The 26,345-nt window shown below is 37.3% G+C and overlaps 1 protein-coding gene and 2 long non-coding RNA genes across 7 annotated transcripts; 1 reads left to right on the forward strand and 2 right to left on the reverse strand.

Moving 5' to 3' along the window:
- The first annotated feature begins 10,520 nt into the window (after nucleotides 1-10,520).
- LOC147477229 (uncharacterized) lies at nucleotides 10,521-13,435 on the forward strand. 5 transcript variants are annotated; one of them, XR_015207842.1, is made up of 6 exons: nucleotides 10,521-10,982; nucleotides 11,086-11,155; nucleotides 11,232-11,550; nucleotides 11,661-11,735; nucleotides 11,911-12,034; nucleotides 12,201-13,435. It is a non-coding gene; the product is annotated as an uncharacterized LOC147477229 (long non-coding RNA). The 5 variants fall into 5 exon arrangements; XR_015207838.1 differs by lacking the exon at nucleotides 11,661-11,735; XR_015207839.1 differs by lacking the exon at nucleotides 11,661-11,735 and having other exon boundaries at nucleotides 10,521-10,958.
- Nucleotides 13,436-14,139: 704 nt separating this feature from the next.
- Nucleotides 14,140-21,828, reverse strand: LOC147477230 (uncharacterized). The gene is made up of 2 exons (XR_015208710.1): nucleotides 21,442-21,828; nucleotides 14,140-14,822 (listed from the first exon to the last, which is right to left on the reverse strand). It is a non-coding gene; the product is annotated as an uncharacterized LOC147477230 (long non-coding RNA).
- LOC147477231 (UPF0481 protein At3g47200-like) lies at nucleotides 19,773-21,442 on the reverse strand. The gene has a single exon (XM_086584002.1). It carries the CDS (start codon nucleotides 21,125-21,127, stop codon nucleotides 19,838-19,840), a length of 1,290 nt encoding a protein of 429 aa, XP_086440128.1. The 5' UTR covers nucleotides 21,128-21,442; the 3' UTR covers nucleotides 19,773-19,837.
- Nucleotides 21,829-26,345: the final 4,517 nt, after the last annotated feature.

Below are 26,345 nucleotides of genomic sequence, written 5' to 3' on the forward strand. Positions count from 1 at the left end.
TTCAATGAGAAGATCGCTGAAACGATTCCGTGCCTCAAAAGGATTCATGAGGATTCCGGGCGGAAGAAATGAATCTTTGAAGCATTTCATGTCTTTAGTGGTGGGTAAAATTGTTCCATGAACAATTGAACAAGTTGAGCCCATGAGTCCACAGAGTTTGGCATTTGGGCAAAGTTTAACCAAGACGCGCTTTGTCGGCTAGTGGTGAAAGGAAACACCCTAAGTTTAACTTGATCCGACTTTACGCTTAGGATGATGGAATGTAGTGAGAACTTGGTCTATCCCACGATAAGTATTTGGTAAGGCTTCTCGTGGTCTAAACCATGAAAACCGGTAACAAGTTAAATATATTAGGGGATTCGAAAATCCCCCACTAGGTCTGCAAGAACGATGCGACTTAGGGCCATCGTCTAGGGCTTTATAAAAAATCGAGAGGAGTCTCTTGTTCTTTAGCCATTGATTGAGTGTAGTGTGTGAAATTCTAGATAGGCGTTGTTATATTTATTTCTACTTAAAAACAAGCCTGATTATACTAGAATTAAAACTCCTCCACGTAAGAGGCGAGGAGTGGAAGAAGGAGTACTGAATGCCTCCTTGCTACGCGCTTGAATAAGCGTCTTGAATACGCGATTTCAGTGTATTTAACAAGTTAGAAACACTAAATAACTTTAAGGAATAAAAATTTGCATTTTTCTGTGAAAATTGGGCTGTTCACACTGAATTTTCCCTTGAGGGCGCGAGTGGGCGCGAGTTGGGCGCGAGTGCCCTCTGTTTTGTCGAATGTCCAGTGTTTTGGGCGCGGGTCGCGCTCGTTTTGGGCGCGGGTCGCGCTCCAGGGTTTTCAAGTTTTAGGCCTTTTATCGTACTCCAAAAAATCTGAAATTTTTACAGTAATTTTCTAAGACGTCTATCAAGTAGCCTGTAAAATGTCAGATCGATCGGAGTTGTGAAAGTCCCTCTACAGCCCTTCAAAGTTTGCGTAACGGTTTTCGGACACAATACAAACAACCGAATGGTTAACCCATCAAAACAAATCCAAAAATTTCCAAATTTTTACTGGAGACTCCTGAGAGATTATAGTTATTCCTATAAAAAGTTTAGAGCAATTGGAGTTCTACAACCTCTCCTTATTGGATGGTGTTCCAGATATTAAGTGTTTGCAACACTGCAGAAACACACTGGAAACACTCTACTATTTAGGAGGTCAAAACAAATTAAAAACTCATCAAATTTTTACTACAAACTCCTGGATTAGGATAGATACTCCTGTAAAAATTATAGAATTTTTAGAACTCCTTAAGTAACCTTACTTGTCTGTTTTTCAAGAACATACGGTGTGAAAACTGAAATGCAGTACTGTAAAGATCGTATTTGTTTTACAAGGTAAACCAACTCTGAAAAATCTGAAAATATTCTAGTAAATCAACAACACATTAAATATTATGTATGAATATTTTCAGAATTTTCGAAAATTTAGAAATACCTTCACCGCAGTGTTTTTCTCTGTGAATCCCAGCCCCTATGCCTGAAACAAAGGAAGCAGCCCGAAAATTCAAGAAATAAGAATGAAAAATTAAAAGGGTGGGTGGGTAGAGAATGGGGATTGCCCCCTCGATTCAAGCAATTGAATTTTGTAATGAACGAGATTAAGATGGCTTGGGCGCCATTTGATAACCGTAAAAACAATAGAATCCTAAATATTAATGCTACAAGAACACTAATACGTAATCCTACCGTTCTACGTTTAAATCAATTCTTCTTACTCTCAAAACATAATCATGTAATACAACGAGTAAGGATTTCGTTCCACTCTTAAACCCTCAAGACTTAAATAGAATTCAATTATTCAAACACAAGTAACAAATGAGAGTGATGTGTTTGGTGTTTAAACTAAAACTAATTATAAATTTAAGACAACTAAATCTAAAGATTCTAACTTTATGAAATTTAACAAACAATAATTAAAATCTAACATCAATAACTACAAAATGACTAACAACCAAGAAATGAAATTAGATCTAAGCAATAGATAAATGACAAAATCGAATTTGATCAATAATAAACTACTTGATTTATCTAATGAAGCAATAACAATATTTTAATACTTTAAATTAAAACAAGGGAAATGAAAACTAATAAAAATGGAGATTCAAAACTAGATCTAGATCTAAAAACTAATCTAGATCTATCTTTTTCTAACCCTAAACTCCATTAACATTAGCTTCCTAACCTAACTGCCATTAACAAAGAGTCAAGTTTTTGTTTTTATACTTCCAGATCCAAAAATCGTGCATGGGCTTGGAGCCATGTTTTGGGCCGGAAAATCGGGCCCAAAACCCAATTTCTTTAGTCCAAAATGGGCTCCTCAGCTGCAGTTGGCTTCGACAGATGTTTCGTCCACTTCTGCTCCTCTGATTGGGTCAAGGCTTGGACCATTGGATAGCTCTTTCCGAGCCGGTCGTTTTGATATAAGGTAGGCCCAATTCGAGGTCCGAGTCTAAAGATATGGTCTTCGGAAGTTCTCATTGACTTTGTGCACTGTTTCTGCCTGCGTGGACTTTGACTTTTCATCTTTTGACCAGGCTTTACAAAGGCTTTGTCTTCTTGAATCTTGGCCTTTAATCACCGAACTCCTTAGTAACCAACCATTGCTCCTTTATCTCATCAAAGTGGCACATTCCTGCACATAATTGACTTTGAAGCCTGAAATACATAAAAACACGTAATCAGTATTAACTCTTACTTATTACTCACATAATTGGTCTAAAAGTATGACTGCTAAGGGGTTAAAACTACAGTTTTGGGCTCTTATCAGTTGGCGCCTTTGTATCCGCTAATGATCATGTGAGGTGCTAGAGGTTGTTGTCCTGTGATGAGTTCAAAAGGGCTCTTGTTGGTGGCTAAGCTCTTTTGGAGGTTGAAGCAAAAATGTGCCACATCAAGTAGTTGTACCCATGCTGACTTGTTGGTACTGATGAAGTGGCGTAAGTACTCTTCTAGCATGGAGTTGAATATTTTTGTCTGACCATCACTCTGAGGGTGGTTGCTGGTGGAGAAGTTGAGCTGAGAACCTAGAAGCTTGAGCAGTTCGGTCCAGAGTTTTCCTGTGAATCTGCATCTTTGTCACTGGCAATGTTGCTTGGAACGCCGCAGTACTTGACAATGTGCTTGATAAATAGTTGTGTTGTCTCTTCAGCGGTACAGTTCTTAGATGTTGGCATTAATGTGTCGTACTTGGAAAACCTATCAATGACAACTAAGATGGTGCTATAGTTTGTCCACCACTAGAAGGTCGGTGATGTAATCCATAAATACACTCTCCCAAGGACGAGTAGGTACGGGTAGAGGTTGTAAGAGGCCAATCGGCTTGTGTCTTTCCACTTTATCCTGCTGGCATATCAAACATGTGCGAACATAATGCTGGACGGTGTCCTGCATCTTGGGCCAGAAGTAACCACGTTCCAGAAGTTCCAAGGTGCGGTGCCAACCAGGATGGCCGGCCCATAGAGTATCATGACACTCCTTGATGAGATCTTTGCGCAGACCACCATTGTTGGGAACATAGAGGCAAGTCCTTGTGGTGTATAATAAGTCATCCATCATCCAGAAATGACGAGTCTTGCCACTCTTTACTAGATCAAAGAGTATTTGTACTTGAGGATCCTTAACGAGACCTTCCTTTATACGACAGATGAGATCATTCTTGACAGAAGAGGCTGACCTTTGGTGGTCAACTTGTATGGCCGCAAATTCTATTTTGCGGCTAAGATCATCCGCAACATTGTTGATTCGTCCCGGATTGTACTCTAGCACTAGGTGATATTCACCCAAATATTCTTGTCATCAGGCTTGCTTTGGAGATAGGGCTTTCTAAGTCATGATGAAGTGACTGGCAGCAGAGTTATTAGTCTTGACCAGGACTGGTGATCCGAATACATAGTGTTGCCAAACACAAAGACAATGTATAATGGCGAGAGGCTCTTTCTCCTGTGTAGTATAATGACGTTCTGTGTCATTAAGTTTCCAACTCGTATAGGCAATCGGATGTTCTTCTTGGAGTAGCACTCCTCCAAGAGCAAAATCGGAGGCATCCATCTGAATTTCAAATGGCTTGTTGACATCTGGCAGTGCGAGAACTGGATCAGTCATCACTGCATGTTTAAGATCTTCAAAACCCTTCTTGCAAGGCTCTCGCCAAGACCATGATCGGTCTTTCTTCATTAAATCAGTTAGAGGCTCTGCGCGCACTTGGAATAACCCTTGATAAACTTGCGGTAGTAATTCACAAGACCAAGGAAGGATCTCAGTTGAGATGTCGAAGTAGGCGGCTGCCATTCTTCGATGGCCCAAACCTTGTCTTTGTCCATACATATCTTTCCTCCATAAATGACATGGCCGAGGAACGTAATTTCCTTCTGAGCAAAAGAGCATTTCTTCTTCTTGACGTAGATACAATTGATTCTCTCTGAGGATCTGGAGAACCAACCCTACGTGCTGGACGTGCTCCTCCATGGGTGAACTGTAGATAACAATGTCATCCAAGTATTTCAACACAAACTTGTCTAGGTACTTGCGGAAGAGTTCATTCATGAGTGTACAGAAGGTGGCAGGAGCATTGGTCGGGCCAAACAGCATGACTAGGAACTCATATGCTCTATATCTGGTGGAACATGTAGTCTTGTGTACATCCTCCATAGCAACGCGAACTTGGTGATACCCCGATCTGAGATCTAACTTGGTGAAGTACAGAGCTGGTTGTAACTGGTCAAACAGGTTTGCTATCAACAGTATAAGGTACTTGTTCTTGACCGTCACTTTGTTAAGAGCTCTATAGTCCGCACATAACCGCAAGGAACCATCATGTTTCTTCTGAAATAATACGAGAGCACCATATGGAGATTTTGATGGTCAGATAAATCCTACGTCTAATAGTTCCTCGATTTGCTTCCGAAGTTCTGCAAGTTCTAGAGGACTCATTTGATATGGTGCTCTCGTAGGTGGTTTGGTACCCGGTTCTAGTTCAATTTGATGATCAATGGATCTTCTCGGAGGTAACACGTTTGGCAATTCCTTAGGCATAACATCTTGAAATTATGTGAGGATTTCAACCATGTGAGGTGATTCTTCCCTTATCTCAGAAGTATCCTCGTCCATAGAGCAGATGGTGACTAGAAATGTGGGGCACTTCTTCCGAAGTCCTCGCTTTAGCTGCATAGCAGATAGCAGCTTGTTGTTGCTTTCCAGCTTCTTTGTGGTAATAGGCAAGAAACATGGTTGGTCACCAAACTTGCCCATAGAGTTCATGAAGGGCATGGGTACTGCATGGTTTGCGTTCAGGAAATCTAGTCCAAGGACTACTTTGAAGTCATCCATGGTAATAGCAAGAAGGTCAATGGTACCCTCCCATTAACCAATTGAATAGGTACAGACTTGGACGTACCGTGGACTGGCATGGCTTTCGCATTGACAGTCTTCATCTGTCTAACATCTTTGGCTTGTAGCATAGACCAATTCATCTTTCTTCTGGTTCGGCAATGAAACTATGTGAAGCACCAATATCAATCATGGCCTTGGTAAGAGTTCCCTGTATAATTACATCTACATATATGAGACCCTTGTTCAAGGAGGCACTTTGTTCTTGTGGCTTAGTAGCCTGCTAAGTAATTTGGCCTTTTATAGCATTCAATAAGTGCATTGCTCCTATATGAACATCTTTTTCCACTTCTGGTTGCTCAGGTTGGGCAATAGATTGTTAAGAGGCAGCATAGAAGGCATTCAGTGCTACTCTTTGAGGACATTTGAACGTGGGATGTCCTTCCCTACATAGTAGGTAACGAACAGGCCGGTTATTGTAGCTGCTGTTGTAACCGTTATTCCCATTGTCCGAGGGGGAAATCTGCCATTGTCCTTCCTGTAGTAGGAGTTATTGCCATAATTCGAATTCTGATTGGTGCTGGTACTTGCATTGGAACTCTCTCCTCCACTTTTAGCTTTGTTGGAGTCTGTTGAGTCTCTGCCTTTGGGTGGAACATACTTCTTGGATTGGTTTGTTCTGACAGGAGCATAATATGTCAGTCGCTCTGCGACAACAATAGCATATGTCAAGTCCTTGACCTACTGTCTTTGAAGCTCCATCTGTACCCAGTGTTTGAGCCCCTCAGTGAAATGGAACAACTTATCCTCTTCACTCATGCCATTAATGTCAAGCATACAAGTAGAGAATTGCTTGACATATTCATGTATTGATCCAGTCTGTGACAAGTTTCATAGTTTTCTTCGGACAATCATGCCCACATTCTCAGGGAGGAATTGCCTATTCAGTTCTTTCTTGAGGTCTTCCCATGAGGAGATCACAATCTGCCCTTGTTCGATCTCCGCATATTTAGTATGCCACCATAGTTTGGCGTCTTCAGACAAGTACATTGAGGCCATCGTGACTTTGTCCACTTCAGCTTCGGGCTTTACTACCTGAAAGTATTGTTTGATGTCAAAGATGAAATTTTTGAGTTCTTTGGCATCACGAGCACCTTTGTATGCTCGAGGTTCTGGAATCTTGATCTTAGGGCGATCACCCAAGAGTGATGATGACGTGTGGTCATGTGAACCAACAGCTTCCATAACTAGGTTAAACTTGGAGGCGAGATCCTCCACTTGTTGCTGGAGCGAGGTAATCCTCCCTCTTACTTCTTCATGATCATCCATCATGCCGTAAACTTGTTCTTCCAGTCTGCTAATTCTGTCTGGAAGTTTGGCAATGACAACCATTTGCTTTTCCAACACCATGAGGCATTCTTTGTTCGGTCGTGTGGTGTTTGGATCAACATTAGTTTCGTTGATCTTAGGGACAACAATTTCTTTTCCTTTCGCCATGATTAACAAATCTCAAGGGAGCCAAATTTGGCTATGATACTTGGATGCAGGGCGTGCCATGCAGCACTTGGGCGTAACTTGTCCCAAGTAAGCCTGTTATTCGAGTGAGCAGTGTGAACTAGTAGTGTTTGAGTAAACAGTAATCAGATCACAATTGTACGAAGAGAGCGAAAGTAGTTCGTAACAAGACAACAATTCATAAGAAGGCATCAAATAACTTTCATTTGAGTAATCAACAGTACAATTGTGGCAAGCGAAGGAAACAATTTTGGTTGTAGAGGATGCTTGCTATTCCCCCTACATATATATATCAATAATTCTTATACAATCAAAAGGGAACATTGAACCAGGTTGAAACTTCAACCATACATGACTCCTAGCTCGATGCTTCGATTTGTACATTCGACCACACCATTTGGGGTGTCTCGAAACATACTTAAAGATGGAACTGAAATTGGGAGCATGCGAGGAAGGTTTGAACATCCAAAATGGCATATATCTGCCTAATGTCATTTGGGATGGTTCAGACTTAATACATGACTATTACAATTGTATCCGTTACACCTGGTCACAACCCACAACGAGTGTATCAGAATCCGAAACTTAAACAACTATTATTTATCGGTTCCCCTCGAAGGTGCACATTTTTATCATGGATAGAACTAACACACATGGTCCAGCACAAAAAAAGCGTCTGAAGTCAACTCTGATTGGTTGGTGGAAATAAAATAACGAGTGAAACTCTCTCTCTATCTTTCTTCTCCTCTTTTCTCTCTCTCTCCACCAGCCAATCACAACCTCGGATGTTTTTTTTGTGCTGGGCCATGTGTTGTAGTCGCCCCCTTCTATCATTCCCTACTATTGACGCATTTGTACTGTAGTGTTCTAATGATTAAACCAAACAATCCCCAATCAAACTCATAATTTCTAAAAGAAATCGACTAAAACAGTAAGTTTAACTAATTGTCACAAAACAAAAAAAACCAACTGATTCATGAAGAATTTGGGTTAAAAAGAGATAGAGGGAGAGAGAGAGTACTTTTTGCGAGCAGACGGTGGGTTGATGTGGCAATAACACTCGATGATTGGAATTAGGGATTTGATAATGTAAGAACACTAAACAAAACTAGCGCTAAAGTGAGAATTTTCGTGTTTATTCTTTCTATTTGGTTTTTATTTTTTTATTTTGAATTTTTCGTTAACCTGTTTGGAGCAACTTGTTCACTAATTGTTCCGATTTTACCCTCGCACTACATGTGGCTGAAAAGGCTGCGCACCACATCTATAGTGTGGCATGCGTACTCTAGAAGCTCTATTTAATAATTAATGGGTATTTTACACTAGTGTGTAAATTTCCTAAGCAATCCTTTAAGCAAATTTCATTAGATACTTTAGCAAGCGTCACATACTGCATCACTAGTGTACTCAACATATTAACAAGCCTACAATTAATAAAGCACGGGTATGAATATATTAAAGTAACTACTTACCTGCTCTGTGACTCTGTGTACACCGTTCCAAGCAACTTGCTCGACACAAGTGAATTTGTGCGTATCTCACAGACCATATTTCAGAAAACACATCTTTTGACAGTTGTCTAAATACAATGAAACTGGTTTGGCCACAAACATGCGATATTCTCCGCATAAAATTGAAATATCAATTTCACAAATCGGTTATCTCGGGCAATTAATCGGCTAGGCTAGTTTGATGATAAATCTGGTTACTGAAAAAAAATGAAAATTCGTTGAAAAACACTAATCACTTCACAAGCTATAAACGAAACACGAAACATAAATACGCAATGAAAAGATACAATCTTGACACATGTCTGACAGTAAGAAATACTAAGAATACAACAACAACGAGATTTCAATTAACCAAATAAAAAACAACACAACTGCGCCCTGGTCACAACCCACAACGAGTGTATCAGAATCCGAAACTTAAACACTATTATTTATCCGGTCTCCTCGAAGGTGCACATTTGTATCTTTCCATGCTATTGAAGCATTTAAAACCATTATTACACAGTGGGCGAAAATGCTCATCTGCGATTTCAGGAGGCCACGTCAGCAATATTTTCACTTAAAGACGCATTTTTAATTACTATCTACGACATGTTCATCGGTTATTACATCTAAGTCCTCAATCCCAAGTAATTCAGTCGTAGGATTCTCTCGAGATCGTGCAGATGCTTTCAAGATACATAAAACAATTAGACGCCACTTTAAAAAAACAATTCGTTATAGAACTACGAGTCATAAAACCACAAAAATTGATTGTAAAACAAAAAACCCTTCTACCCCTTCAAAGTTTAAGCTATGAATCCTAAAACAACAAAAACCCTTATAATAGTCCCCAAAATAAAAAAACACCCAAAAGACTAAAATCCCAAGATTGAAGAACACCATTGACGAAGAAAGAAACAGTTTAATCAGTCCACTGATCTGTAAGTTTTTTTTAGCATATTTATTTCGCATTTAAATATGAACACGGTATAGAGAGATTTGAAAATGATTTGGGGGTTTTATTTGGTGTGTTCGGAGCTTGGTGCTTGAGGCCGCAAGGATTCTTTCCTAGGGTTAGTGAGAGTTTGAAGTTACTGAAGATGGGTGAGAATCAGCTCCAATGGGGTATAGACAGGGGAAGGAAAGATGGTTGAAAGAGAATGGGATAAGACATTTGGGTTTGACAGAGTCAGAGAGGATAATAAGGAATAGGGTTTTCACAGGGTGATGCTTTATTGGGACTTACTTTCATGACGTGATTCATCCTACAATATGCATCAGGAACAGAGAAATGTAGGTTAGGACAATGTCAACTGACGGAATTCCAAATTTAGTTTGTATATTACAGGGGGGGTTCCCCAAGTGATCAAAATATTTTTTTTTCAAGATCTTAATAAATGTGGAAACAAACACATAAATGAGTAAAATAGTGTCATATTCTGCTACAGTTGAACATCTCTGGGTACTTTTTATTCTTGGCATTAGATAGTGCTACAACGTGAACCGTAGTTAGGTTCTAGGCTTCAGTTATTTTGGGTGAAACTGTGACATCGATAATCTAGCCAAAGCCTTGCTCAATTGTTTTTCCTTGTTTAGTTTCTTTTTCAATTGATAGGAAGTGTCATGCATGGCATAATGGCAAGAAGGCTGGACTTCATGTTTCCTATACCTTCCAGTGTAATTCATTTTGTCATTTGTCAACAATTAGTAAACCAACTCTTATCCAGGTTGAAATTTGGTAGACACCCAATAAACAGAAGTGTTCATTCAAGTGCAATGGAAGGCAGTTCAAATACTGTACCTAGCATTGTTGTTTATGTCAACAACAATTGAAGAACGATTGAAGAGTGTCAAAGTATTATTCGTACTTTTGACTTGAATGGCCATGGTGTGCTTAGTTTTGAAGAGTTTAGGATTATGATGAGGTAATTTATAGGTGTACATATATAGTTACGTCAATAAAATTTCAACGTCGTCGGTTAGTTGATTGATTGTATTGACTATTAAGGGGTTAGATTGACTGATATATTCACTGATGGTTAAAGCATTTGTATTTTTTTACTTTTTAGTGTGTACACTATGTTCTCACATTGAGAACTCTTTGAATCGTACTCCCAGTCTTGTCCTTATATATTTGACTATTTGAGATAGCATTGTTTGAATTTGTCAATGACTAATAGTTGATTTATGGGTTTGCACTTTGCAGTATTTACTTTATCTCTCTGCAAAATAACATATTCCCTTAAGAATTTTTATTAAATCACGTGTTCCCCTCCACTGAAATACTTTAAAAGAATGCAGATTGTTATAAAACTATGTAAAATTTTGAAGTGGAAGCAATATCTTTGTAAATTTTAAAGCCCAACTAATGGGTTGTAAAATGTACAATGTTTACCCGTATTATGATTGGTAGATTATTAATATATTGTTTTGTGCAGGAAAGAAGCTTGCTGAAAGTATAGTCAAAGAAAAATTTGCAGCATGCGTTAACCGAGTACCAGATGTGTGGTGTTATTGAGTATAAGTTCTTAATTAAACAACGCCGATTGGAAACATAGTTCATCAAAATTAAGACCAGTTAGTACTCTTCTTTTGCAAGATGTATGCTTTAATCCCTTATGCCTAATTATTTCAATTATCTCTTATAATCCATAAACTGCATTGTAATTTATTAGTACTTTCATTTTTTGTGTCGATTTTGTAGGTTATGACAATAAAGTGGTGAATGTTTCATGAATACAATGCATCCTAACCTTTCGGATTGTGAGCCACAGGTAATTTGACTCCCAATCATACAATTACTATCTAGGACATGTTCATCAGTTATTACATACAAGTCCTCAATCCCAGGTAATTCAGTCGTAGGATTCTCTCGAGATCATACAGATCTTTTAAGATACATAAAACAATTAGACGCCACTTTAAAAAAGGATTCGTGATAGAACTACGAGCCATAAAAACACAAAAATTGATTCTAAAACAAAAAAACCTTCGACCCCTTCAAAGTTTAAGCTATGAATCCTAAAACAACAAAAAGCCTTCTAAACCTTCTAATAGTCCGCAAAATAAAAAACACCCAAAAGACCAAAATCCCACGAGTTCTCAACCGCCAAGATTGAAGAACTCACGATTGACGAAGAAAGAAGCAGTTTAATCAGTCCATTGATCTGTAAGTTTTTTTTAGCATATTTATTTCACATCTATTTTGTATTTTTTGGGGTTTTGAAATCTATTCAATCTAAACTATAAACAACATAATTTTTCTTCTTCTTTGAATAGAAATTCCAACAACCAATTAGCAATGTCAGTGCATTTTAAGATTGAATGAAGTACTTACCGTGTTGATTCTTACTGGTAATTAATTTTGCATTGCAGATCATGTTAACAATTGTTCTAAAAATATTTGCCAACTTATACAATTAGCTTGGCATAAAAAAAAAAACAACTAGAGCCAATGATTTTTGCTATCATACTCTATATTCTTTTTTTTTTTTTTTTTTTTTTTTTGACTCCTATTTATTTTTTCCAGATTGCGAGACCATTGGATTACGCTCGAAGAGGTTGGGTGAGTGTTAATGTTGATATAATTGTATGTGAATCTTGCGGCTCAAATCTTAGTTTTGTTTTGTTAGCATTGTGGACACCAACTGAAGGTGAACCATTGTTGTCCTCAGAGTTGTTAGTTTAATAATACCATATTAATATCATAGTTATTAATTTATAATACTATATTAAATTTAATGGGGAGTTGTGTTTTTATGTTTCATTTTCTCCATGAGCTTTTCTAACAGTAGTCAATCTCATCTGTTTTTATTCAAGCTAATAATGCCGGTAAAGCCTTTGCCAAGCAGCTTAATGTTGCGCACGGAACCTCATGTCCTTGGAGGGGAAATAGCTGTGTGGAAAGCTCGGTTCAGTTTCCTCCAACCCCACCTTCAGCACTAATTGGGGGCTTTAAGGATCGATGTGACGGATTGTTGCAATTTGTTTCCCTTTCTGTTTTTGCTGCCTCTGCAATTAGTCAAATGCGACTTTCTAGGAGTTCACAAATTGATCGTCTTCTAGCCCAGTCAGAAACTTTGGCTAGGGAAACATATTACATACAAGGAATAGAGTTCATCAGTCGAGATAACACTTTTTGCATTTATTCTCATGTAAGATATGTGGAAATATTTATTCATGCTGGTGACTTGATAAACATATATTATTTGGCTACTCGAAGTAGAAGTTTCAACCTTTTCATTTTACATTGGTTAATGTTTTTCATTGACAATCCAAAAGCTGATTAGCCTGTGTGGATGGGAGCCAAGATGGGTTCTTAGCATTCCAGACTGAAGAACACTCCGCTCAATCAGCTAGAGATGAATGCCACTTTGGTCCGAATGCAAACTTACTCTGGCCTTCACATCATCCTGGACCTATCAAACATGCAATCTCTGCTTCTCTTAAAATAGACACGAGAAAGAAATAATTAGTTTTTCCTGAGTCAAGATCTGAATCTAGGTCATCTATGTTGGATTGTAGCTTATGTGGCGCTATAGTAAGAATCTAGGACTTCCTGACTGTTGATCTGAATCTTATGATTGCTAGGGATTGGGCAGCCTTCAGGAAGTGAGGTTGGTGATCGCGCAGCTTCATTTGAATCAAGGGGACCAAGTACGCATAACCGGAACATCAAGGGTGGTGGGAGTATAGTTGACAGACCACAGTTGCAAATGCAGGAGGCTGATAATGTAGAAGGAACTGTCATTGACCGTGACGGTGACGAGCTGGTAGATGATGGCATCTAACTTTGCTTCTGAGAGCTATGGTCAAGGGATCCCTTTTAGAGCAACAATTGGCGATGGCTCTGCAAGTAATGTGGTTGGATCAATGGGTGAAAATCTAAGAGTATATTATATTAAGTAACTGAGGCTTGAAGGAGTTTGTGCTGAAGTCATTGGTGAAACATAGCTCTGTATATACTCTGTATATGTTCATGATTTTTTAATTAGTTGTACTTATGAGAGTTAGTAATTGATTTATTTGGTTAATAAGATGGTTGCTTAATGGAAGTTACAAAGGATATTGAATATGTGGAAGATGGAGTCAATTGAATGAATCAAGATATCACCTTTGGTTCCGAGTCTCCTCTTATTGGAGAAGCGCAGGGAGAGTTTTCACCCGCATTTACTTGCAAATTGTCATTTTCTTCTTTTGTGCATGCCACACCTTGTTTTGTATCTGGAGGCTTTTCATTTAGTAGTTGTCATGAGTCAAATAGCTTGGAGTTCTCATCTCCCGTAGCTTCAATGCCAAGCTTTACATTTTGCGGTCCAAGCTCTCCTGTTGGGAAAGTGAATGATCCATTAAGTTTCACAGTCAACACAGAATCTTATGAGATTCAAAGAGGTATTCAAACTTCTGATTGTGTTTTCACTTTGCTTTATTCGAAACTCTGGCTTAAAATGTCATTGTTCAATGACTTTTCCAATTTGAATTTGTTATTGAAAGAAAGATAAATTCTACTTTATCAGTACTATTGTCCATAAATTGAGTAGTTTATTAAGTAAGATTCGTCACTGGTTTTTAACGGATATTATATAGTTATTATTCATTTAGATTGTTGAAATGTGAGGTTCGACTGATTTATTTTTTTTATATTTTTTTCAGAAAATTTCAGATTTCTCTTTTTCTATTTTTTTTTAAGCTATAAAGGTTCTCTAATGATCTATCATTCCATCTCACTATTTTTCTACCTGTTTTTTACATCCCCATGTCGCAAAATGGACTAAGCATTTTATAAAAATTAAGCCCAAAATACAAGTAAGCCCAAACATTTAAAGCATACAATGAAACAATCCCGCATGGCGGGGTGAAAGTAAATCGACTGATTTATTTTTTGATTTATTTTTTTTAAATTTTTTTCTGAAAATTTCAGATTTTTCTTTTTCTTCCTTTTGTTTTTCTCCCCGTTTTTTACATCCCCATGTCGCCAAAATGGACTAAGCCAGTTAAGTATAGTTGACTCTAATAATTTTATAAAAATTAAGCCCAAAATACGGATAAACCCAAATATTTAAAGCATACAATAAAACAATCCCGGTATGGCCGGGTGAAATGCTAGTTTGTACTGTAGTGTTCTACCATAGAACTGACGTGTCGAATAGAACATGCTGAGCAAAATCTTCTTCATATAAAACCTGTTCGATTTAGATCGGGAAAATCGTACGGATTTTACACATATTATTCTTAACGGTATACCCTACCCTCACACCAAAAGTACATCCAAACAGACATCGGGAGCACTTATCGCTATATTTTATGTTCACTCTATTAGTGGCACATATACCACAGGTCTCCGGCCAAACTACTTGTCCCACTCTGCAATCATAATTCCGAACATTGTTACGGTGCGCATTGCGATTGTTGAAAGCGGTGGGGACGGTGTCTATCCTCGCCCTATCAGAGTCACCAAAAAGATCATTATAATTAGCAGCCATTATGCTGGGTAAAGAAAAGATACACAGGCTACTGATATTAAAGACAGATATTTGGCTCTTTAAATAGTTTCATAATCTACAATTAATCAATTATCATCCACGGTTAGTCAGCTGTTATCTCAACATCTAAGAGAGAGAGAGACCTAGTCCGCTTGAATCATTCTCCAAAAAGTACTTCACAAGTTCATAGTCGTGCATGTGTGGACTTTATGCAAATGATTTAACCAGTCCAAATCTGTGAACGTCAGCGATGCACGCGATATGGATTGGTCGTCATTTTTGCACGGACCACCTCGGTGTCAAGGAGATCAGACCAATCAGTATCCTCAAAGTGGCAAATTAAGAGGGCAGAGCAATATGCTCCTGAGAAGTGTGTACGTGGTGGACTGGCAAGAAGCCGTGAAATTTCACAAGAACATTGATTACAGATGAAATTTTGTTGATATTTCCTTGTGAGCTCTCTACTGAGCAATGTTCTAAAAAACGCTAGGCCGCAGAGCGGTGGGAGAACGCCTAGCGCCTAGGCCTTTTAGGCAGTGCCTAGACAGGCTAGGTGCTAGGTGGTTTTTTTTCAAATATATCTTATAATATATATAGTAATACACAACTATACTACAATAAATTGATAAAATCATTTACTATAACTCAAAAAATAAATTCAAACAAAGATATTTATTACAAAAGTGTTTAATAGTTTAAGAAAATCAACTTCATATAAAAATATATTCTTTCTTATAGTGACATATAATTTACATTGAATTTTAGTCTTTTTTAAACTCATTCAAATCTAAAGCCTACATGGGTCTTTAATTTTCAACATTTAATCAATTCAAAAAAAACCTGGAGGTCACCTAGCCAGCCTAATCGGTCCGCCTAGATCCGCCTAATCAGTCCACCGATTTTTTAAACGACTTGGGCTTAGGCGAGTTGGTTGGGCACCGCCTAGAGACCGCCTAGTAGGGGTAGGAATTTGGCCCTAACTACCCTAACCCGACCCTGACCGACCCGACCCTAAGCCCTATAAAGCCCTCACAACTAAAGCCCTCACAGAGTTTAGGGCAGGGCCAGCCCGACCCTAATGCCTTCTAGGGCAGGGCTAGGGCTAAGATTCTGAAACATAGATCCAGCCCTAACCAAGCCCTAGTTATAGTTTCACACTTTTATTATAAATACACATACCATAATTGTCCAACTCTTTGTTAAATATTTTCAATTAAAATAACATTGTCCTTTGTAATTTATCACTTACATCCAAGAATACTTCCAATAACTTGTCTTTTATAACAAAAATTTGTCAACCTAGCAACCATGAAGAACAATGAGCACTAGCCTAATAAAAAATAAGACTTTATTCCTTATTTGATCATCAAATCAAAGTCTAGAACTTATTATTCTCAATTTCTTTTCCCACTTACTTCTTATAAATTATAGTTTTATTCACATCCAAGCAAAGTCTAGAACTAAAGGTTTCCTTCCACACCATTAAAGCGAAATACAGAGCAGAAATTTATAACACAGAAACCAAAAAACAACTTTTGTCTAAAAAATGACATTTGTAAAATGAATAAAACATATAGGCCCGACCCTAAAGCCTTTAAAGAGGGCTTAGGGTAGAGTCAAGGTTTGAGATTTAGACTTGTGACTCGGCCGTTAGCCCGATCCTACTAATCGACTTTAGGGGTTGGGATTGGTCTTAATATCCGACAAAAAAGGCTTTAAATGTTTAGCTAAAATATTTGAAACCCAGAGCATGGTCGGCTAGCCCGACCGACCTATTGCCCACTTTACCAAATGTTTCAGGCTGCCTGTAAACCGATTTTTAGAACAGTGCTACTAAGGGAGGTAGAGGAGAAGCAGCTGAAAGCTAGGCCCATCGGTTCACATTTTTAAATCCATACCTATAATGAATTCACGTGCATAAATCATGATTTTCATTTTTAGAGTTAGTGTCCATTGTCCAGCCACTCAAGCCCATCAAATACAACAACAAGAAATTAGCCCCAAGGCCCAATTTCGTTTCAAAACAACTCTAGAGGACATGATTTTTTTATAATCACTCACAAACCCAATTCCCTGTTTAAATAGCCCATGAACCCAATTTTTAAATTTTAATAACCCTTAAGGACAAAATAAGTTGGCCCAGCTTTTTTATTGTTTTTAAATCCCACTTTTACCTTGTTAATAAACAAAATTACTAGTGAGAAAACCCAAAACCCCTTTCTTGCATGTGGAAATGTAAGTTGTACCTCAATCATAGCCAGACCAACTGCTACACAACTATACAATACATGAGTAATCCCAAGAACAAATAGAAAACGATGAAGCTATTCCAGAGCTTATTGGGAAACAAATGGTTCGCGACTCTGCAAGAAGAAACTAGTAAACCAAACGAAACTTGTTTAATTGAATCAACGACCAACTACAGTAGAAAGAAGCTAGTAGTTACCTCTGCAGAGATGGGATGGCAAATTCTTGGGAGCAAAGGTTGTAGACGTACGATTTAAACTAGATAACTTTGAATTAGTAATAAAGAAATGTTCAGTAAGGCCAAAATCCTCCTTTGAACATAGATAGAATCGACTATTGAAAAGAGAAGAATCAATGCAAATCTCATAAATCGATTTTGCCCATTGTCCCAACATTAAAGATATAAGTCCAATCAACATCAGCTCTGAAATCCAAGCAAAGCAAGTTTCAACTTTCTCTACTAAAATTTCTTAAGAGCTATGAATATTTGAGAGTTTCCAGTTGAGCTATGAACAATGAGATATTGGACTATGAATATTCTTTGTTTATACCACAATTGGACTATAAACAATGATTGCTCATAGTCATGTGAACACTTGAGTGAATGGTGTTGTACTTTGCGGTTAAGTTGCCTTCAGAAAATGTTTCAATTCAAGGAATGAAAATACCATCGAAGTTCACAGTACCAGCTAGAAGCTATCTTAATTGCTAAGAACACTTGTGTTGTTGTACATAATATAACTTGACCTGAAGTTAGGGATGTCCAAACGGGTACCCGACCTGTCCCGAATCCGACTTTTCGGGTTTTGAACGGGTATTGGGTTATCTGAATCCGGACCGGTTTTCGGCGGGTCGGGTTCGGAGTTGGGTATTTTGTTGAGAAGTGTGATCAAACCCTACCCTAATCCTATATTTCGGGTACCCATCGAGCTCGGGTTCGGATTTCGGGTAGTATAAAGCCCAATATAAATGAAGAAAGAAGATAATAAGAAACTTTATTTGAAATATATATCTACATTTTATTCTTTCTTCGGCTATCCACAAATCCTTCAAACAAAATAAAACTTCTAATGAACTTGGAAGTAATTATCACTTATACTTAGACATAATTATTTGATATGATTTAAAAATAGATGGACTCGGAATGAACTATAGACACAGCATGATCACGTGCAATTACTGAAAAAATTGGAAATCCTGACATAAATTTTTTCATAATCCAATATATTAAATAACTAATCATTATAAACATGAATGAGATCATAATCCAAATAGTTATCTAACTCATACTTTTATATGAGATTAGTAGTATGCATTGAAACCGGATTTGGGGTTCGATTTCCGGGTTCGGTTTTGGGTTTTTTAGTCCTTTTAACAGGTTTAATGCTAAATTATCGGGTCGGTCCGGGTTTAGAGAGTGTGACCAAACCCTACCCTATGTATTTCAGTTTGGGTTTGGGTTCGGGTTTTGTCGGGTTCAGCAGGGTTCGGTGTGGGTGATTTTGTTCGGGTTTTGGGCTGGTTTCGGGCAAGATGGACATCCCTACATGAAGTTTTCAGTTGCAACCTTTTTCTTTATACCAATCAGGGGCAATATGTTCAAGAAGAAAAGTGGCATATTGTAGCTTGCAGCCATCGTAGGGAACTATTGATGGCTATTGTCACATCCAATCAGAAAAGGAAGCAACAGCAAATAGCTCTGAGTGCAAGCAGGTTCTGTATGAGATGGGTGTAACTGTGTAAGGTTCTAACAACGTGGACTCTTGAAGTGGATTTTGGGAAATTACAATGACGATCACCAGCTATATCGAAATATTACTCGGTTAACTTGAACGCAACCACTGGTTTTAGAGATACAAACGTCTGGAGAAGGAACTATCAACGAATTACATAATCTTAGGGGCTGAGTGTGCAGTATATCAACACACAAAGGAGTTTGGGCGGTAAAAGCGTGCGTGTTTAGCTCTCCTATGGACGTTCTATGCCTGAAAGGGTATAACAGAAAAAGAAGATTAAATCAATTTGAAATGATGGAGCTCTGATATGTATTAAACCCAGTGATAAAGTGTCAAAACATTTTAAAGGTCAATCGTTATTGTGGAAGAACAAGCCACATCCTGAAAACTCATATTTTGAACCAGCAAGTTCAAGTTTTTGATAGCCGTTCTTTTTTTGTGTTGTGCGTTCATTTTTTTTGGGTTGTGATCTCGGGTTTTTTGGGTTGTGTGTTTTGAGTGTTTTCTGAAGAACGAAATGGTGGGCGGGTTCTTGCTTACAGGGGTAAACTTTCACTTTCACTAGCCCTGTCCTTGAGAGTGATTAAAACAAAACGCTGGTTCTGAGAGTGACTTTTACTTCTCATACAACATCAAATTGCCACCTGGATAGTCTCCTTTGCATTGGATGTCCAAAGCAGAGCTATATTGGGATTACAAGTATGAATGCAGAGTCTGCTTTAATTTGCAAGATATTTGTGCTTCAGAGCAGGTTGAACTTGAAACTTGAGCGCATAGGTAAAAAAAAAAAAAACATCTGTAGTGAACCTCTATCGAAACAGGAACCAGGTCCTTAACCTTAAGCCTCATTGTCTGCGCTTAAGAAAGGAAACAACCCTTACCGTCATTGATTTATGTCAAAAATGAAAGCAGAACATTCCCAGACATTTAATAAACAACTTATCAGATATGATATGAAAGATTACAGAGCAGGCACATACTCACTGCACAATTAATAAGTTTTGACATATGTAACGATGGAAAAAACAGTCTGCAAGAAGGTGAAGATTATAATAAGAAGTGCAGCAATAACTGAAAGCCAAGCCCACGGGTTGTGGAAATAGTCACGTCTCAGATCTGCCCGCCACCTGTGCCACTTCATTTTGCAGTAGTTATTTACTTGCTCACACAGCTCAGAAAAGTAGAACTCATAATCAAGATTAACCTCGATGCAGAGTTTGTTAAGGATACCCATTACATCTTCATCACTGCCCAACCAGTGATCAATAATGCCATGGTTTTGTAGAATTTCAACATCGTTTTTGTTGCTAATGAGGCTATCCATAAGAAAAGCATAAGATGTAAATTCGTTGGTACATCCTATATGACATTGTTCAAAGGCGATAAGGTTTCGCAATAAAGGTTCTGTCACATCTTGAATCTTCAAAGGTGGAATTTCCAGCACTCCATTCTTAAACTTTAAGCTTAGGAGGTTCAAATCGTCACTCTTCTTGAACTTGATCCCGAATTGTTGTAGCTTCATCGCGCAAGGTATAAGCTTAAGATTCCGAATGTCCTGCGACATGTTCCTTTCTACACAAGGGGGAAGAAGTGCATTTCTTACTAAATCAAGCAGATGATTATAGCTTAGGGACCTAGGTTTCATCTGTAGTCGTATTGGCATCATCCCAGAAAAAAACCGAAGTGCACTCTCAGTGAGGTATTTGGAAGGATTTGGATGAAGATCCTCTCGGTTAGAGGTAATCAAATATTCAAGAATAAAGAAAGGGAGTTGGTTTTCAAGCAACATTAGATCGCGATTCAAGGAAGAGAGCATCCAAGATGTATTGAAAATAGGGTCGTCATCTTGTCTCCGATCATTGAACCTATACCTCAGAAAGAGCTCAATAATGAAACAGCCATCGAGGAGCAGCATTTTAACAAATTCATTGCTGCTTAAACTACTAAAAGTTTCTGCGTAACATCTACGCGCATCTACTTCAAAGCTCCTAAAGACTTGTACATAATTCTCTACTAACATCAGTGGGTTTGGACCAAGAAAAGACTTCAAGTAAAGCCATTTATGCTTCTCCATAGATTTCAGATTTCCATGGTGGAGCGGACCAATTGACACTAAATGAGGAGAATACGTCCTTTCTTTCAATGCACGAAGATTATCATGGACTCTATAGATACAACATTTGGCGGTTAATCCAGAGACCATGGCAATGTTTCCTAGGATAGAAGAAACCAATTCATCTTCGATAATATTAATTAAAGTATGCTCTGTCATTTCTCCCATTACAATTCTTAATGTACAAACTCTCCCTTTAAACTATATTGGCTGTTCAGGTGACGGAATTCACTCAATAGATCGAACCAACCAGCAAAGACATACGTACGTCAACATAACGTTCGATAGTCAACAGTCAATGTCTGCAAAATTTTCATAAAACCTTTTCTTATGCTATCTCAAATCGCCCAAACTTGTAAAGGGGGCAGATTATTTTGTATATCAAGAGATATTTTATCAGGCAAGTTATTAAACTATTCTATGAAAAAGTTGCATATCAAGAAAGTAGAACTTAACTTACAGACTCAAATAATGAAGCTAACCTTAAATACAACTGAAGCTGCAAAACCGCACTTCTCTACACACTCTCTCCCTCCAGGACTTCAAGGTGCGGATATCTTAAATCTTAAGTCTATACCATCTATTTTGTCAGACTAAAATAGTAGAGCTTCTACGAATTAGTTAGTGACGTGTTACGATTAACTGTTAAGGCTTCTGCGAGTTATCTTGAAATATTGGTATTACGATTAACTGTTAAGGTTTTTACTCTTTGGTTAGTGACGTGTTTCTACGAGTGTTTCTGGTGCAAATAGAAGAAATCGAGTTTTGATCCATGCCACTGAATCTGGTGGAGTATTTGGCCCATAATTCACGACATGAAGGTCGTAGACAACCACATGACTTTTGCAGTTTTGAAAGGTCATATTCTCAATGGGTCACCACATTTACACCCAATTTTATGGGATTGACACCCTTTAACATAAGGTTATATGAATAATGGTTATTCCGGTATTCTCTATATGTCTTTTTACACCCCATATATTCCATAGTTTCACGGCAGTCGCCGTGAGTTACCGCGAGAACTCACGTTCTACAATATCGGGTTGCCGCGAGATCCCACAATCTACAGTATCGGGTTGCTACGAGATCTCACATTATACGATAGCGAGTTGCCGCAGAGATTTATTTATTTATTTATTTATTTTATTATTATTATTATTATTATTATTATTATTATTATTATTATTTATTTTATTTTATTTTCACTTCAAATTTTGAACACACGGTATACGGATACCTCATTTTCTTTTTTAGAGTTTCTTCATACGCTCCAAGAACAACACCAAACTCATAAAGGAAAAAAAAAATACAATCGAGACATAATATTACTATCTCGCAGCAACTTTTTTCATACGTTCTAAAAAAAACTTGTGATCAAGTTGATGAAAAAGAGTTTTGGTAATTAATACAAATAAAAACTCCATTTTGATGAACACAACTATCTCACGGCAACTGACTTTTTTTTTCTGGTGGCTATAAAAAAAAAAAAAAAAAAAAACTCACGACAACAACCTTCCATGGATTTGCCATCTCACGGCAACTCCTTGTTGTGGGCATTACATTTTCACAACAACTTCTTGCCATAGGTGATTTTTTATATGATTAATGGAGGGTGCCAATATCTTGGAATTGGTCAAAAAGATGCCAATCCCATAAAGTGGGTGTAAAAACTGCAACCCTTCTCCAATTACCTTCACGGGAAACATTTAGTCATTATCTCGTGTCAGGAAGGTCTTGCAACCTCAATTTGTTGCGGGTGCCTTGACCTCCAAATCTTTTGTATTATTTATTTTAGAAGTTTAATAAAATATATTTTTCAAAGATTTTAGAGTTTTTTCTGACTTTAGGATAATGCGAATTCGGCTAGCTTCTGTACCCGTTCTCCAACAGGGTTCCCTTATTTATATTTCTTTAGCACTCGGGCTGAGGGCCCTAAACTTTTAGTGGCCTGAAATTTTTGGTAAATATTACCCAATCATATTGCAACACAAGCAGTGTTCTAAAAAACGCTAGGCGGTAGTTAGGCGGTAGGAGAGCGCCTAGCGCCTAGGCCTTCTAGGTAGTGTCTAGATGGGCTAGGCGCTAGGCGGTTTTTTTCCCTAATATATATAGTAATACACACCTATACTATAAAAAATGAAGAAAAACATTTACTATAATTCAAAAAATAAACACAAACAAAGATACTTATTACAAAAATGCGTAATAGTTGAAGAATATCGACTTCATATAAAAACATACTCTTTGTTATAGTGACATATAATTTACATTAGACTTTAGTCTTTTAAACTCATTCAAATCTTAAGCCTACACGGGCCTTTAATTTTTGATATTTAATAATTAAAAATAAATAAATAAAATTGACTGGACCGCCTAGTCCGCCTAGACCCGTCTAGTCGGTCCACCAATTTTTAAACGACTTGGGCCTAGGCGAGTCGGTTGGGGCCTAGCGCCTAGAGACCGCCTAGACCGATTTTTAGAACAGTGAACACAAGTAAAGAACCTCTTAATCTCCTGGTATATGTTTCTCACTTGCTAGAAATAAGATCCTTTATATCAAAAGCAATAATAGACATGCAACACATGTTTGAAAGAAAATGAAATGGTACTTCATAAATCTGATTTCCTTTCCTAAATCTTAGTGACGTATGTAATGTTCAAGATAATCTCTCTAAAGAACAATGATTTATGATGTGTTTTAAGGATTTGAGATGAAGTAATTCAAGTTTATGGCTTAACAATGGCAGTTTACAGATTGTTCAGAATTGTTCACTGTCGCTCTGGTTTTTACAAGTTTTGTAGGAAACAATAGAATGGATCTTGTCTCTCTTGATCCGGTCTTTTTATAGTCTTCCCAAATAGCTTTAAACCAATCATCTTCTGACACGTGTACAATATTATTCTTATTCTTTTTCCTTTCCTTCTCTTTTTTCAGCTCATACCTACAACAATTCAACTTATACAATGAAATGTACAAGCAGATCCGTTTCTGGATCCTTTTGAGAGCGTTCTTAAGTAGGTTCTCACTGGTATGTATCGAAACACAAATTCTCTCATATTTTTCACTCAAGTTTTGTTTACTCTAGTATGCAATGGGCACACGTTTCCTCACATCTCAATGACATCCAAGGAAACCAAGATCGATCAATCACATCTACCACTTACTATCATACTAACTTATTCCTATTTGAGCTAGATGACTTTTATTAGGTATTACGGGGTTTAGGAAGTGGTTTAGAAGGAATGGAAGAGATAACAAAATAATGAGTTAGAGAAAATATGGTCTTCAAATAATTATTGAAGAAAACCTAGTGTTCTTCTGTTTCAAAACGGTTCCAAACTTCGCCTTTTTTTTGCTTTTCTACTCCATTTGATTTTATTTTTGGAGTTTATAACTTTAATTTTTTTCTTTTATGTAATTTAATTTTTCTTGGTTTTGACATAGCTAATTAGATTCATCAATTGGTGCCAACAGATAGAACGAATTTTTGTATTTGTATAGCTCTTTCTCTTCTCTTTGATGCTCTTCATCATATTTCTCAAACTCATCAGCTATGGATATGGATAAGGTAATAATGGTTGAAAAATGAAATGGCTAATATAAACGCTAAACGGGGAAAACTAGGGGAAATTTTTTTTTTTTTTTTTTTTGGTTTGCATATTTTTTTTTGGCTATATTGGTCCAAAGAATGCCTAAATTCTCGCCTAGGATATGGTATAGTGATCAAACAAGTGGCCGTGTGATTTCTTTCTACTCGAAATTGCTTCATCCTTGGGTCATTACTCAAATACACTTATACTGAGGTTTTTTGGCTAGATTCTTACTGGATTTGGAAATTAAGTATTCTAACCGTGGGTCCCAGAAATTTACTGCTATGTACAATCATTGTCACTCATTACATAAATATTCATGAAAAGATGTCAAAACTATTGCGTACGTATTAACATTAGTTTCTAAGAACCAATCCTAATTCTAATGCTAATGTGAGATTTCTAGACAATTTTCATCACATAAAAGGAAACAAAACCTTTATTACTAAATACGACTAACTAATTTTTTTTTAGAAAGAAAAATAAATAACCTAAAAGTGTCTAATTTTTGCAAAATGTTTCTCTCAGCTCCCACCCCCAAACAGATGGATGCTATGTCCTCAAAGTATCAAGAGAGATAGGGAAAGAAATTACCTGAGAAACGTGAGCACAAATTTGGCTGAAAAACTTACAACATGCAACAAGAAAATTAAAAATAGCAAACCAATCAAAGAAAACAACCAAAATACACACACACACACACACACACACACACACACACACACATATAATAATGATAATAATTTAGGTAATTTATATATAATAATAATAATAATAATTTAGGTCGTTTATACTCAGATTCCTAAGACTTTTATCAAGCATAAGGGTTTGTAGAAACCATTGACATTATTCGCTCCCAGATGGTGGAATGATTTAGCGAATACAGATTATTCGCTAATATGTTGAACAAATAAACTCGCGTCGTTGATAAACATTACCCTACCACCCATCAGGTACTAAATTGGAATACACAAGTTATTTGGACAAAGGATTCGACGCTTACAACTATCTCTCCAAATAGAAGGGCACGTTTACATTATTGTGGCATTACTTGAATGCCACGAAAAATGAGTCGTTTAAAGTCAGATACTCAATACTTTATGTTGGGTCCTTTTAAGTCAGATTCCCGAGACTAGGTTCTTGGGGTCTTTTTATGTCAGATTCCCCTAGACTATGCACACCCCCAAATAGGATGAAACTAGGGTGTCATGTTTCTCGATCAACTATAAGGGAATAGTTGAAAGACTTGGGGGTTTAGCGAGTACCCAAAAAAAATTGTATTTTTACACACCCGTGTTGAGATAGAAAATGAAAATGCATCAGAAGTTGTCCTTCATGAAGCTTAGATATGTAAAATAGGACAACTAGCATTTTGAAGATGTTTAGTTGAAAGATTGTTCTCAACTACGAGAATGATTGAATTACCTCTTGTATGCAGGGTAACAGTTCGTTATTCTTAGGTAGGCCTATATTTTGATTTACCGTAATGGTAGAAAATTTGTGCATGTAGTAGATTCCCTAAAAGTATGTTTTAGGTACCCGATATAAAAGCATGTGTTTATAGTTTGTCATGTTTGCAAAATTATTAAGCATTCATAAAATTTGAATTCTAATCATGCTTACTAGTCATACGTTCTAAACATGCATTAATGTTAAATCATGATTCTAAACATGCTATCATATCATTTCAAAATGGCTAAGATTGATTTTTATGCAAGTAGCCTAATCATGCTTAGAAATTGCATATAACCCTTTGACAAGAGATTCAAGGGAGAGAAAAGAAAACGTACTTTCC

Source organism: Coptis chinensis, chromosome 9 (assembly GCF_015680905.1).
Source record: "Coptis chinensis isolate HL-2020 chromosome 9, ASM1568090v1, whole genome shotgun sequence".
NCBI lineage: Eukaryota > Viridiplantae > Streptophyta > Magnoliopsida > Ranunculales > Ranunculaceae > Coptis > Coptis chinensis.

Bases quoted from the DNA above. Each gene is read 5' to 3' on its own strand.
- LOC147477231 (XM_086584002.1), bottom strand. From the start codon at position 21,127: ATGGGAGAAATGACAGAGCATACTTTAATTAATATTATCGAAGATGAA.